The following is a 14295-nucleotide window of genomic DNA, read 5'->3' as shown; positions in this document are numbered from 1 at the left end:
ACTATTTCTTTCAGTAAACGCAAAAGGGTCGGGAAGACAAGCAGTTTGGCATCATTACTTTTGGTTTTACAAGTCGCAGGAACCAAAGGGCTCTACGGGATGCTTTGTCGGCAACGGATCCCTGGGGTCTGCACTGCACAAGGTATGCTCCAGTCCCTCTGGCAGCTCGAGTGCAAGATCGGCTTCTCGGAATCCGCCTCCCAGCGGGTCCAGACTGGGGCGTGGCAGGCTCGAATCTGTTTCTAGACTCTGTAGCGCGTAACTAGTTGTGGCCACAACCGTGAGCATCCTCCTTCCCTGACTCAACGAGTGACTGAAGACCCGCCGGCGCGACGGAGCTTCTCCCAGAGGAGTGCGCGTACTCATTTTCCTAGCGGAGGGAGCGTGCCTCGTTGCGTGCTGCGTCCTACAAGACGTGCTGACGTCGCGAGGGGCCGGCAGTCGATGCGGGAGCGGTCGCGTCTGCTTGTGTGTTGGCTGGTGCCTTCAGGCCGGGAGGCGAGCGGGCAGCGCGGCTGTGTGGGTCCTAGGGCGGCGGCCGCCGCCACAGCAGCGCCCCAGGCTGAGAGGGCCGAAGCAGCTGGACGAGCTGGGGATGGGGATGACCGGGCCCCCCTCCTCTCCCGGGCGCGCGTGTGGCTCCAGGGGCGCACAGTGACGGCGGCGGCACCCCTGGCCCGGCAGCGCCGAGGCTGTTCGCGAGGGAGCCCGCGGCCAGCGACGGGCTGGGCCATGAGGAGCGGCCAGGGCCGGGCCAGGCCTCGCTGACCCCAGCCCCGCGCGGCGGCCTCACCCGTTTCCGCTCCGTCCTGTCGGCATGAGCGTCCGCCCGGGAACGGGGCCGCGGCTGCCCCAGTCCGGCGGCCCGCGGGCGCGCTCTGGACCGGCGGGCCCGCGGTGCTGATCCCGGCCACCGCGCTGCGCTGCCCGCTAGCCCGCTTTATGCCCCGGGGGCGCGGCCATGGAAGTGGTGGGCGACTTCGAGTACAGCAAGCGGGACCTCGTGGGACACGGGGCCTTCGCCGTGGTCTTCCGGGGGCGGCACCGCCAGGTGAGCCCCGCGGGCCGGGGCGAGGCCAGGATCTGTGGCCCGCGGGGCCTCGGTGGCCCGCACTCCCGCCCGCGCGGCCGCAGCCGGACTGGGTGGTCCTGAAACTTGGCGACGCCGCGGGCGCTGAGTTCCCCTAACTTGGCTCGCCTCCCCGAGGCCTGCCATTGTGCGCGCTGTCAGTGTTGTGGGGTTTGTTTTGGTCGGGCGAGGATTGTTTTGAGGCCGGAGCCGCTAGGCAGCGCTCCACCTACCGACGGGCTGCCGGGCCTCTGATTTCCCCTCCTTGTCAGAGAGCCTGGTAACGAGAGCTCGGAGGGACGCACCCGTCTGGCTGCCCAAGGAAGCCTTTCGCCTGAACGTACCCGAATCCTAGAGGACTGCACGGTTCCCTGCACAGCTCGGGGCTCAGGCGTGGACGAATCATTGGTCCCCCCCCCCCCCCTCGCCCTGGGCGGCCAGGGCTCGGCACCTTTGAGGTCGATAATTGCAGACCCAGCGGAAAATGGGCTGGTTTCCCGTTAGCCTGAGACTTTCTCAAGCCCGGGGGTATCACATTTCCCAGCGTTGGTTCCTCTACGCCCCGACGAGCTCCGTACCATTTTCCCTTCCTGGGGTTAGAAAGGAGGGCTCCGCCTGGAAAAGATGGTTGGACTCTCCATTTTCCAATCCAAATAAACATAAGAGCAGGTTCAGAATTTTTTTTTTTTAATTTTTTTTTTAAGTTTTGCTATTTCGAAAATAGGGTCACATGAGGTTTTAGAATCTAAAGAATTTGGAAAGTCTCCTTGGGTGTGGAAATAATCATAAAGAGGTTTGACAGTTCTGATTGTTGCCGAGGAGCTGGTTTTGCTTATCAGATAAAGTAATAGTACTTTTCATTTATTATGAAAATAATGTAAGACTCAAGAAAAAATAGTTAAAACACGGCTTACTCTTGCCAAACTATCAAATAATGTTTTTAGTTAACCATACCACTTTCCAGTTTATTATCCACATTTCTCCATAACTCTTAAATGGTTGTACTGTTCTTTTTTCACTTATTGTTGGTTACTATGTGCTCTTCCTATTTATTATTTTTTATTGGCTGTCTTGTAGGACATTAGCTGTTAGCACTAATTTATGAAATCATTTTTCTGTTGTAGATTCAGTTCCTTTTCCATTTTTTCCCCTAGTGTTGTATGTGACTTGGTTAAAAACATTATGTTTATAGATTTTTTTTTCCTGTTGGATTATTTCAGTGGGATAATTTCGAGAAGTTGACACTGTTTTTCCTTTTCAGAAAACTGATTGGGAGGTAGCCATTAAAAGTATTAATAAAAAGAACTTGTCAAAATCACAAATACTGCTTGGGAAGGAAATTAAAATCTTAAAGGTATGTGGTATTTCATACTAGATTAAAACTTATTTTAAATTACATGAATACATGATGACATTCTTTGCAATTTATGTAGTTGGACCCAAGTTTGAGATTTTCCACCTGTTGCTCTTACTTTTGTGTGCTTAGTTTTTTGAAACATTGAGTGCTCAGAAGCTGTTTTTAAAAACAGATGTTTGTGGCTCTTGGCCAATGCTTAGAGGGATTCTGTGAAAACTGATTTTAGTTTCTCATAATTTCTTACTGTGTTATTTGGGAAGAGGAAGGCCCCTCTTATACATTATTTGCCTCTTCTGTTAATCCCTTCCAGGTTACAGTTAAGTTTTTTGGGTAATAGGGCGACTTCGGATCTTTTTTCATTGTAAATTGAAGAAAGTTATTTTCCTTAGAATTGGTCTTGTTTTGACCACTCACAAGCAGTGTTATCCAAGTGAGACGCTTTGAGGAAAACAAAGTCCTATGGTCAAATACATTTTGTTTACTAAGTACTTCTTGGGGAATCACAAAGCTTTTGGCTCATTAAGAAAAAGTCTGAAAAATTATACAGTGAAGAAACTGGTTTAGGTGTGTTTAACCCAATGTTTCCCAAACTAATATGAACATGGAAACCTCAACTAGTGCCAGCTTTCAACAAAACTATTCTGTGGACAGCTTTTTGAGCTAGGAATTACCCTTTTTTCTTTCAGGAAAATAATGTGTTTTTAAGAGGCACTTTGGAATTTTATGCCTTTATTGCTGTTGGAATTGTGTATTAAATTTAAAAGACCAGCAGAAAGTCGGTGGTCATACTTACTATGACATTTATTTTGTAAATGAGAGTACGTTAAGTACCTTGTTAAGAGTCTAAAAAATGATAGTGGTGAAAAAAATATTTAGTCCCCAAGTCAAGTTTGATCGGGCACATTTCTTATTCTTTAGTAGACTTAATTGTTCTAATCTAGTAACAGAACTATAGTATATTAGAAATAGTGTATATGTGTGTATATTTATATTTGCATATTGAAATAATATTAAAATTATTAGAGTAAGTACAAATATTTTGAATTCTTAATTTCCTTAACAGGAACTTCAGCATGAAAATATTGTAGCACTCTATGATGTTCAGGTACCTTATTTTGGATTTTTAAAAAATACTTGCATGTTTGTTAATAAAGAACTTACTTTTTTTCTGTTTCATAGAAATTTAAATGAATCTTGATAGAAATAGAAAATGTCCTTATTGTTATATGTTTATTAAAGAATTCTTTAAAATGTCATAGGGCAATAGGGTAAAAACAATATACTGCATGAGTAAACTTTTTAACAAGTGATAATATACTATAGGAGTACTGTTTTAAAGGAAAAGTAGAGGATTATTGATAACTGATCTAGCATCATTGTGATAAATGTAAAAAGGACTATTATGAACTAATAAAAAATTAGATTGAGCTTTTTTCTTATTGCAGAAGCAACATGTACTAATTGTAGAGTTACTAGAAAATAAACTAAATAAAACAAGAAAATTGTGCATATTCCTATCCCAGCTATATCTGTGATTATTCCCATAGCATATAGTAGATTTGCATTTTATTTGGAGTTGGGAATACTGTTCCAAAGTTACCTTTTAAGGCAATATTTCTATATAGTCAAAATTACCCTTTTAAAAAGCCCAACTTTGGAGAAAATTACTGTTTTCGGGTGGAGTGCCAGAGCAAGTAGTTGGCTTATATTTAGAGGCCATATTCTGTTTTTAAAAAATCCTCCTTTAAATACTAGAATCACACTTGGCTACGGTGGTATTCTTCCTGTGAGAGTCACAGGGATCTGAGATCTACTGAGGGAACAGCAGATAAAGCTTTTCCTTCCACTCTCCTTACAAAGCAGGCCAGGTGCATGATTTACATAAATTCGTTCTTTTGTTTTGCTTAGTCTGGACAGTTGAATTCCAGTAAAGTAAATGGATGTGTTATGTGATTCTGCTGTTACATATTTCTAGCTAAAATGTTTTCTGTATACACTTGGATTACTTACATTCATTAATTTTGTAAGGTTTTGAGTGGCTACCATGAGCCAGGCATTGTTCTAACTGCTACTAGGAATAAAGCAGTGAGTAAAAGTCCTTGCCCTCAGTGTGCTTAATTTAATGAGGTGAGAATAAAATGGACTGTTCTAGGTGTACTTTTTTCTTTAAGTAGTCATTTTTTTGTTTTTAAGGAGGGCACAGCTCACAGTGGCCCATGCGGGGATCGAACTGGCAAACTTGGTGTTATTAGCACCACAGTCTAACCAACTGAGCTAACGGGCCACTCTGAGATAGTTATTTTTCATGTAATATCACATCACCAAGTATTTAACTTGGTGTGTTATAGTAAGGTTGTTCCTATTGTAGAAAAGTGCAATGTGGATAACATATACCTTATGAACATATCTGATTATTTCTTTTAAGTTCAATTTCTAGAATTATAATTACCAGGGCATGCAGAGTTTTAAAGATTTTTTGATTATAGAGTGTGATTGCTTTCCAAAAAAAATTGCAAAACAGCATAGAAAGAAGCAAAGGGGAAGAAAGTTTAAAGTCAAAACTAAATTCATCTCTTAATCCCTGGTTGAAATGTCAATTTTCTTCAGATCTGTTTGTGTAGTTTGTCTTAGTTGCTGTTGATAGAGGGCACCCAGTGGTACAAGTCAGTGCCTAGTAGAAAAATTGTGAAATAATACTATTTCCCATTTTTTGAGATGTACAGAAAATTTAATTGCAGAGTAGGTTTTGCTTTCTGAGTAGAGAGTATACTTAGATTTTGTCTATCAGAATGAAAAATTATATATATATATATATATATATATATATATATATATATATTTGTTGTTGTTGTTGTTGTTTAACAGGACTTTATTGGGGAACAGTGTGTACTTCCAGGACTTTCTCCAAGTCAAGTTGTCGTCCTTTTTCAATCTTAGTTGTGGAGGATGCCGTTCAGCTTCAAGTTGTCCTTTCAGTTTTAGTTGTGGAGGGTGCAGCTCAGTGTCCAGTTGCTGTTGCTAGTTGCAGGGGGTGCAGCCCACCATCCCTTGTGGGAGTTGAACTGGCAACCTTGTGGTTGAGAGGACGGGCTCCAACCAACTGAGCTATCCAGGAGCTCAGCAGCAGCTCAGCTCAAGGTGCTTAGTTCAATCTTAGTTGCAGGGGATGTAGCCCACCGTCCCTTGTGGGACTCGAGGAGTAGAGCCAGCAACCTTATGGTTGAGAGCCCGTCCATGTGGGAATCGAACTGGCAGCCTTCGACGTTAGGAGCATGAAGTTCCAACTGCCGGAGCCACCAGGCTGGCCCCTGAAAAGGTTTTTAAGTATTAGCTTTAGTTGTGGAAAGAGATATTAGGGAGCATATAAACTCAAAAACCTGAATTATGAAACAATCAGGAATTTCAAAGTGACTGCATTAAAATGTTCATTATTTTGTGCATTGTATACTACTGGAACTAATTTTAAAAATAAACTTAAGAAATATTGATCAAGTGAATATAGTCATGCGTTTGGCTATTGGGTAAACAATATTCATTTCATATTTTAGATTTGCTTCCTTGATTCTAAATATGAAGGGGTACAGTGTGTTTGTAGAGACTGGTACCGTAATTTTATTAACTGGAACATCATTTTTATTGGCCATTAGTTTTGGCGATCCATCTAAAGTTTATGTACATACTTTTATAAATTGGGAACTTTTGATATTGTAAAAATCAGGTTTCAGTTTAGATGACACTTAAAAAGAAACACATTTTCCTTAATTACAAAAGTAATATATGCTCGTATTTAAAATAATTAAACATTGTCAAAATGAGTAAATTAGAAAAGAAATGGCAATTCCCATGTTTGTGTTATATTTCTTTTAGCATTTTCTAAATACACATATGAATCTATAGTCATTTTTACTTAGGTTTTTAAGCTTTTCATCATGAGAAACTTATTAATTGTGTTTTTACAGAAATGTGACTTGTTTTATTAAACTTAATATATCTTGGATACCCTTTCGTATCAGTTTAATACTATACGGTCAAATGATAGTAAAACCTGATTGTGGCCATTTGGGTTGTTTCTTATTTTTCTCTATTAGAAACAGTGCTGCCGAGAAAGCTGTGTACATGCATCTTATTTGTATGAGTTTCTTATAGAATAAATTCCTTGACGTGGAATGACTTTGTCAAAGATATTACCTTGTTGCTTTCCAAAAGGTTGTACCAATTTATTTTGACCAGTAATGACCTGTGTTTTCTTTTTCTTTTTTTGTCAATCTCAAGAGGAAACTATCTTACGTTTTATTTTTTTGTTTTGTAAATCATTATTGCCCTGATCAGCTTCATGTTTTATTTGCCTTTTCATATTTCTGTGACATTCCTATTGCTGTTCTGCGATGCTTCTGTTGTGTTTATTTTTCTTACTGATTTCTTTGTGATTAGTATTTCTTGAGACAGTTAATGAGATGTACAGGAATACAGTGGTGAACAAAATGGAAATGGTCTTTGCCCTTGTGGAGCTTACAGTCCGTCGTATGTTGGGGAAGGTAATATGAAGCAAATAGTTACAAATTCTAAGCTAGCACAGGGCATAAGGGAGAACTATAGGAGAGATTTGGAGGAAACATGGGGGTTTAGGGAAGTAGGCCAACCCACTTTGTGCAGCTAGGGAAGACTCCTGAAGAAAAGGATGTTTAAACAGACTTGATGGAAGAGAGGGAGAAGGCTAGGTTCAGGTAGGTGGGAGAAGAGCAAGTAAGCTTCCTAAGCAGATAAAGCCTTCTGTGAAGAACAGACAGGAAAGAAAGACCAGACTTTGAGGAATGGAAGAAGGCCTGTGTGATGGGGGGAGTGCAGGAGTGCGGGAGAGAGAGGTATCAGATGATGCTGGAGAGGTTTGCAGGGGCCACATGTAATCTTTATTCTAAGGAGAGTGCAAAGCCATTGAAGAGTTTTAAAAGCAGAAGAGTGATTTCATGTGTGTTTTTCACGAGATATGAGGTGTGATCAACAAATATGGTGAATGTTTAAGGAAAAAAATTTATTACAATAAAAGATACATTGTCATTAATCCCCCTCAAAATGCTCCCCCTCGTTTTGAACACACTTATCCCATCATTCTTGCCACTTTCTGAAGCAGTTCTGGAAGTCCTTTTTAATGAGTATCCTTAGTTGCACTGTCATGGCTGCCTCGATGTCCTGAATCGATTCAAAATGTTTACCTTTCATGATCATTTTGTCTTTGGGGAAGAGCCAGAAGTTGCACATTCCCAGGTGCCAGATCCAGTGAATAAGGTGGGTGAGGACACACCATCATGTTTTTATTTGACAGAAACTGCCATACCAGAAGCGATATGTGACACAGAACCTTTCTGTTGTGATCACAAAATATGGTGAATGTTGCTACTAAGTGCCATCTAACGGAAAGGCAGGGATCTTCAATACAGGAAGTGGAGCATGGAAACTTAGTGACAGTATATGACAAGATTCAACTTCTTTGGTGCAGTCCGTCGGGTGTGCGCTACGGTTGAGAGAAGGTGTGTTTTAAAGTGTGCCATAAATTATCCTCCATCATGACAGTGCTCCGTGTCACACATCACTTCTAATATACGGCAGTTTCTGTCCAATAAAAACATTACGGTGTGTCCTCATCCACCTTATTCACAGGATCTGGCACCGTGAGACTTTTTTCTCTTCTGCAAAGTCAAAATGATTCAGGACATCGAGGCAGCCATGACACCACAACTAAAGATACTCGTGAAAGAGGATTTCCAGAACTGCTTCAGAAAGTGGCAAGAACAATGGGATAAGTGTGTTCAAAGTGAGGGGGAGTATTTTGAGGGGAATTAATGGCAATGTATCTTTTACTGTAATATATATTTTTTAATTTAAGCATTCACCATATTGTTTGATCACACCTCATACATATCTTTGAGCATTCTGGGCATGAGAAAAGTATTGTCAATTAGGAATACTTACCTGAATGATTGTTAGTGATCTGGATAAGTATCTACCTCTTGGTAAGTTTTAGTGTAGTGAGAAAAAGGTGATTTATTTAATAGAGGGTACTGGCACAGCTGAGACAGCTGAGAAAAAAAAAAGTTGGATCCCTATTCTCATCATTTTCCAAAATAATTTCCAAATAATATAAGGCCTAAATATATAAAATAAACTAGAATAATATTTAGATGACTATATATAATCCAAGAGATAGATGTTTTATTTTAAATCAAGCTAAGAAACTCAGAAGCTATAAAAGTTGGGACATACAAAAATTTTAAAAACTTACTCTATGGCAAATAATACCATGAACAAATCGTGACAGCCATAGAAAGGAACAAACTTGATACATTCCATAGCATATGAATCTTAAACATGTTGAGAAAAAGAAGCCAGCTATATATAGCTACTATATGATTCTATTTTTATAAGTTTCAGGAAGAGACAGAACTGAGCTAGGATGATAGAAATTAGGGAAAGCAGAACATGGTTACCTCTTGATAGCTGAGATTGACAACGAAAAGATATGAGGGAACTTTCTGGGGTGATGGAAATGTTACATATTTTGATTGGAAGGATATTAACATGGTTGTATACATTTGTTGCAGCTCATTGAATTGTACACTTAAATCTGTGAGTGTTAGCACATGTAAATCATAATAAAATACAAAAAGTGCAATTGACATAATAGTTTGAGAAAATATTTATAACACAACAGGCTAATCTCTAAAACACATAAATCCTCTCACAAATTGATAAGGAAAAGGCAACCCAAAGAGAAAGTAAGCAAAGCATATAAATGGTTGGTTATCATAAGAGACATAAAAATGGCTAATGTACGAAATGATATTCATGAACAAGGGAAGTATAAATTAAAGTAACAGTGAGATGTCATTTCTTATCCTTCCAATTTGCAAAATTAAGTGTAGCAATTCTTAGTGGTATAATTGGGGAGGAGGTGTAAAATATTCTCATGTAACCGTAATAAAAATGTGAATTGTTAGAATTTTTGGAATGCTGTCTGGCGTAATTTGCTTCCATACATTGAAGAATATTTACAACGACATATTGCAGTCAAAGTAATCCTAGTAATGCAACTCAGAGTATGTTACTCCTCTGCTCGGACTCTTGCAGTGGCTCCCCATTTCTGTGAGTAGAAGCCAAACCCTATTATCTCCAACTCCATCTCTTCTGCACATTGCTGCTTCTGCTCCATCATACAGGCCTCCTTGTGGTTCCTGAAGCACTCTATACCATGGTCCCTTGCCTTGTTTTCCCTTTTGTCTAGGATCTTCCTCCTCAGGATAGACTCTACATGCAGATGTAGCTGTATCTCTGTAGTATACAAAGATAATTAGGTTGGTGCAAAAGTAATTGCAGTTTTTGCAATTATTTTTAACATTTTAAACTGCAGTTACTTTTGGACCAACCTAATATATTCCCAACCTTAGTTAGGTTTTTACTTAAACACTGTTTTCACTGAAGCTTTCTTTAGCCACCCTAAATGAAATTGCAGCCTCTCCCCCACACTGTCTATCCTCCTTTCCCACTGTTTTTCCAAAGCACTTTATCGCCCTGTAACATACTCTGTGTACTTATTTGTTTGTTGTCTCTCTTCTGAACCTTCCCTCTTCGAATGGAAGCTTAAAAAGAACAGGACATTTAACTCTGTTGGCTTACCGCTATATCCTCAGTGCCTAGGATAGTGTCTTGCATATAGCAGGTAGTTAAAAAATATTTGAAGAGAAATACCTGTTACCATTAGAAATATATATTCCTTTACTCAGCAACCTGGATTCCTGGCATCTATCTCAGAGCCATAAATGCATGAGAATTAGGATATATGTCTAAGAATCAATGCAGCATTGCTTATAATGGCCAAAACTGGAAACAAGTGAATGTTCCTTAGTAAGGGAATGATAGTTCAATAAACAGTGAAATAGTCACACTATGAAATATGCAGTTATTGAAAAGAGCTGTATATATACAGTTGACTTGGAGGGATTTCTATAGTATAGTATTGAGTGAGGAAAGCAAGATTCAAATATTTATGATATCTCATTTTTTAAAAATAGTGTGTGTGTGTGTGTGTGTGTGTGTGTGTGTGTGTGTTTAACTTAAAATTGTATTAACAGGAAAAAGGTATGGAAGGATACATACCAGATGTAAACATTGGCAAGATGAAGATAAACATACAGGTGGAAATGGATTATATTAAAATAAGTAAATAAAAAACCCCAGCAAATGCATGCTTCCTTTGCGTGTGAGTGTGTGTATAAACAGATGCATGAAAGCATGACCACAGACATGTTAATAGGGTTTCTTTCAGATGATGAGATAAAAGTGATTTTTAAAACTTTCTTCCTTCAAATTTTATATATTCTAAGTTTTTTCAATAAGCACATTATTTTTTTTTAATAATCAAGAAAACAATTCTTTTTTTGGGGGGAGTACCTTCCTTCCTTCCTTCCCTCCCTCCCTCCCTCCCTCCCTCCCTTCCTTCCTTCCATCATTGGGTAATTTTCTGATTATGAATTAGCATTCCAGGTACTTTTAAGGGAGTATATATATATCTAAGTATTGTGGTTAGAGAAAGGAATATTCTCCGTTATAAATTAATTGGCATAGGAGTTTATGAAAGTACATAAAACACTGGTTCCTCTGTGGAGAATTGGCAGGCGATTTGGGGCCAATATGTGGGTAGCATTTGGGTGGGTGATGGCACCAGTGGAAATGGAGAGGCCTGGATAGATGGGTAAGATGTTTAGAAGACAGGGTTTATAGGACTCTGTTACTTGGGCTGTGGGAGGTGAAGATGAAGGAATCAGAGTTGTTAGCTCTTTGTTTTATGCATTGAAATTGAAATGTTTTCCTCATTTTTTTAACTCTTTCTTTTTGGTCTCATTTTGATATATAGAAGTTCTTGCATAGTATCTATTTGTTCTTTAATGACCTCTAGGTTTCATGTCATGTTAAGGATTTCCCCACCTTGAGATTATAAAAATGATCCCCCATACTTTCTTCTAGTACTTATGGTTTCATTTTTTCGTATTTACATCTGTGATCTCTGGAATTTATTTATGCGCAAAAGAGTGATATAGTGAACTCACTTATTTCCCAGGAAGTTATCCCAAACTTTTAACCTGTTTTTGACTATGACTGTCAAAGAGGATGATATCTTCTGTAAAACTGTTAAAAAGAATTAGAACTTAAGCACTTTGAAGAATTACGGGCAAATCAGGTTCAGGTTAGGTGGGTACTTAGTTATCAATTTATAAATTTATTTGAGGTCAGTGTTATGTTCCAGTGTGTGTTTTTTCCAACACCACCAAGCAATTAACCTAATTCTGACACTATCTACCTGGAGTTAGTAGCATCAGATCACACAGGTTAAGGGCTCAGTCCCACAAGACTGCTCCTCTACCCCCTTTAGACACTAATCGAAAGTTGAGGTTGTTACCAGTACTTTTGACCAACCTGCATTAAGGAGGTTCCCAGGATCCACTCCTTGGGTTCAGTTAATTTGCTAGAGTAGTTTACAGAACTCAGAGAAGCATGTTATATGCCAGATTAGTATAAAAGTATGTAACTCAGGAACTGCCAGGTGGAAGAGATGCATAAGGCAGTGTATGCACTCTGGGGATGCCACTTTCATCAAACCAGCATGCGATCACTAAACAAGAATCTCTTGGAAGCCTGTCCTTTGGGTTTTTATGGATGTTTTATTACATAGGCATGACTGATTAAATCATTGGCCATTAGTGATTGGACTAAAACTCCATCTCTCTCCGCTCTCTGAAAGTCCGGGGATGGGGTTGAGAGTTCTAACCCTGTAATCCCTTGGTTGGTCTAGGCAACCAGCCCCCATGCTTAGCTTTCCAAAAGTCACTTCATTAACATGACAAACGATTTAGGGCTCTCATCACTTAGGAAATTCCAAAGATTTTAGGAGCTCTGTGCCAGGAACTGGGATGTACCAAATATATATTTCTTATTATAAATAACAACATCACAAACATTCTGAATATTTTTGAAACTTTTAGTGTAATTAGTATTAAGACACAGGTTATGGAAAAGGTTTTCCTATAAAGCAGTGTTGGTTTGTGTTAGGTCAGGAAGCTAGAACTGGCTTTCATGTATTGTGCATCTCTAAGTTTTTTAGAGCATGATCTAAGAGGAAGAGTCCTGGATGGAAATAAGGAAACCTGACCGTAGAGTACTGTTTTTATATCAGACTCAGTTTAAGCTGTTGAGCAAGCCACTTCTTTTTCCTTTTTAACACTACCCGCTGAATAAAGTGGGGGTGGTAACCCAACCCTATTTACTGTGAGGATGCTGTGAGGCTGTCTAGTACCAGGTAACCCCAAGGGAAGTGAATTTAAGGACTGTTAGAATGGTGTTTCTGTCCTTTTCTCCTATGAGATAATCCATAGGAGTTACCTGAGAGATAGAGAATGAATTAGGAAAAGCAGCAGAGAAATGTGAGGTATAGGTCTTAGGAGCCAGGAATTTTCCTTTGAATTTTTCTCTTGCTATTTACTTGATTCTTTTGTTACTCTCCACTTCTGCATCTTTGAGTTCTGCTGGAGAGAACCATCTACTCAAGCTGTCTGACTTTTTAGATTCACTTTGTCTTTATTATTTTTTAAATTACAAAACTATAATAGGCCCTCAGTGGGAAAACAGTTTAAGTGGTCCAGCAGTATATAATGTGACAAAGAGATGCCCTCTTCTTATACCTCTTTTTCATTTTTCTAGAAAAACCACTGTTGTTTTCCCTCGACCCCAATGCCTCGTTGAATTAAGAGGCTAGGTAGAAGCAATAAAAATGGCTTCTTGCTATGGTTTCTTTTTCAGTTCCCCCCCTCACCATTCGTCTTTGTTGAAATGGATCTCAACAGGGACAATCACTAGGAGAGGAATTTCTGGATCATAGTGTATGTGTATGTGCAGGCCCAACTCGAGTGTATGCTGCCATTGTGTTGGTTTACACCCCCACCAAGTGTTGGATAGCTCTGGTTGCTCCACATCCTCACCAACACTTGACAGTTTTAGCCATTCTGGTGAGTTATCTTGCTATGGTTTTAATTAGTGTTTTTTCCTGATGACCACTGATTTGAACACCTTTTATAACTGTCATTTAAATATCATCTTTTTGAAATTCCTATGTAAGTCTCTTGCCTGTTTTTCTGTTGGGTTGTCTTTTACTTGTTGGAGTTCTTTATGTATTGTGGCTATGAGTCCTTTGCCAGATATTTGTAAATGACTTACCTACACTGTGACTAGTCTTTTACTGTCTTAATGGTTTATTTTGATGAACAGAAATTCTTAATTTTAATGTAGTCCATTTTATTGTTTCTTTTATATTTAGTACCTTTGTGTCATACTTAAGAAAACTTTGCCTACACCAGGATCATGAAAATGTTCTGGGTTTTTTTTCGCTTGAGTCCTTATTGTTTTTTCTTTCACATTTATTTCTATAATCTACCCAGAGATGATCTTTTGTGTGTGTGTGTGGCATGAGGGTAGGAGTCAAGATTCATTTACTTTTACAAGCGGGTAGCCAGTTGATCCATTTACTGAACAGACATTCTTTTCCCTGTAGTGTCTGTTTTGTCACAAATTAGTGACCACATATACATGGGCCTATTTCTAGATTTCTTTCTGTCCCCTTAGACTTTACCTCACTTTTTTTTTTTTTTTTTTTTACTATAGTTGTATAGTAATTCTTGCTATGTGCTAGTATAAATCCTCCAAATTTTCTTTTTCTTTTTCTAGATTATATTTAGTTATTCTTGGCCTTTTGCATGTCCACGTAAATTTTAGAATTAGCGTGTCAATTTCCACACGCACAAAACCTTTTTAGATTTTGATTGGGATT

At 39.3% G+C, this 14295-nt stretch overlaps 1 protein-coding gene across 1 annotated transcript in view; it reads left to right on the top strand.

Moving 5' to 3' along the window:
- Positions 1-439: 439 nt before the first annotated feature.
- The window catches only part of ULK2 (unc-51 like autophagy activating kinase 2), a 96088-nt gene continuing 82232 nt past the window's right edge, over positions 440-14295 (top strand). Inside the window, exons 1-3 of the mRNA XM_019757412.2 lie at positions 440-1051; positions 2331-2423; positions 3490-3531. Of these exons, the coding sequence (XP_019612971.2) occupies positions 962-1051; positions 2331-2423; positions 3490-3531 (225 nt within the window). The 5' untranslated portion in view covers positions 440-961. The remainder of the gene's footprint in view (positions 1052-2330; positions 2424-3489; positions 3532-14295) is intronic.

This window comes from Rhinolophus sinicus, linkage group LG15 (assembly GCF_036562045.2).
Source record: "Rhinolophus sinicus isolate RSC01 linkage group LG15, ASM3656204v1, whole genome shotgun sequence".
Lineage (NCBI taxonomy): Eukaryota > Metazoa > Chordata > Mammalia > Chiroptera > Rhinolophidae > Rhinolophus > Rhinolophus sinicus.
Note: the sequence above shows the minus strand (reverse complement) of the source record. Positions and strands in the feature narration are given on the sequence as shown.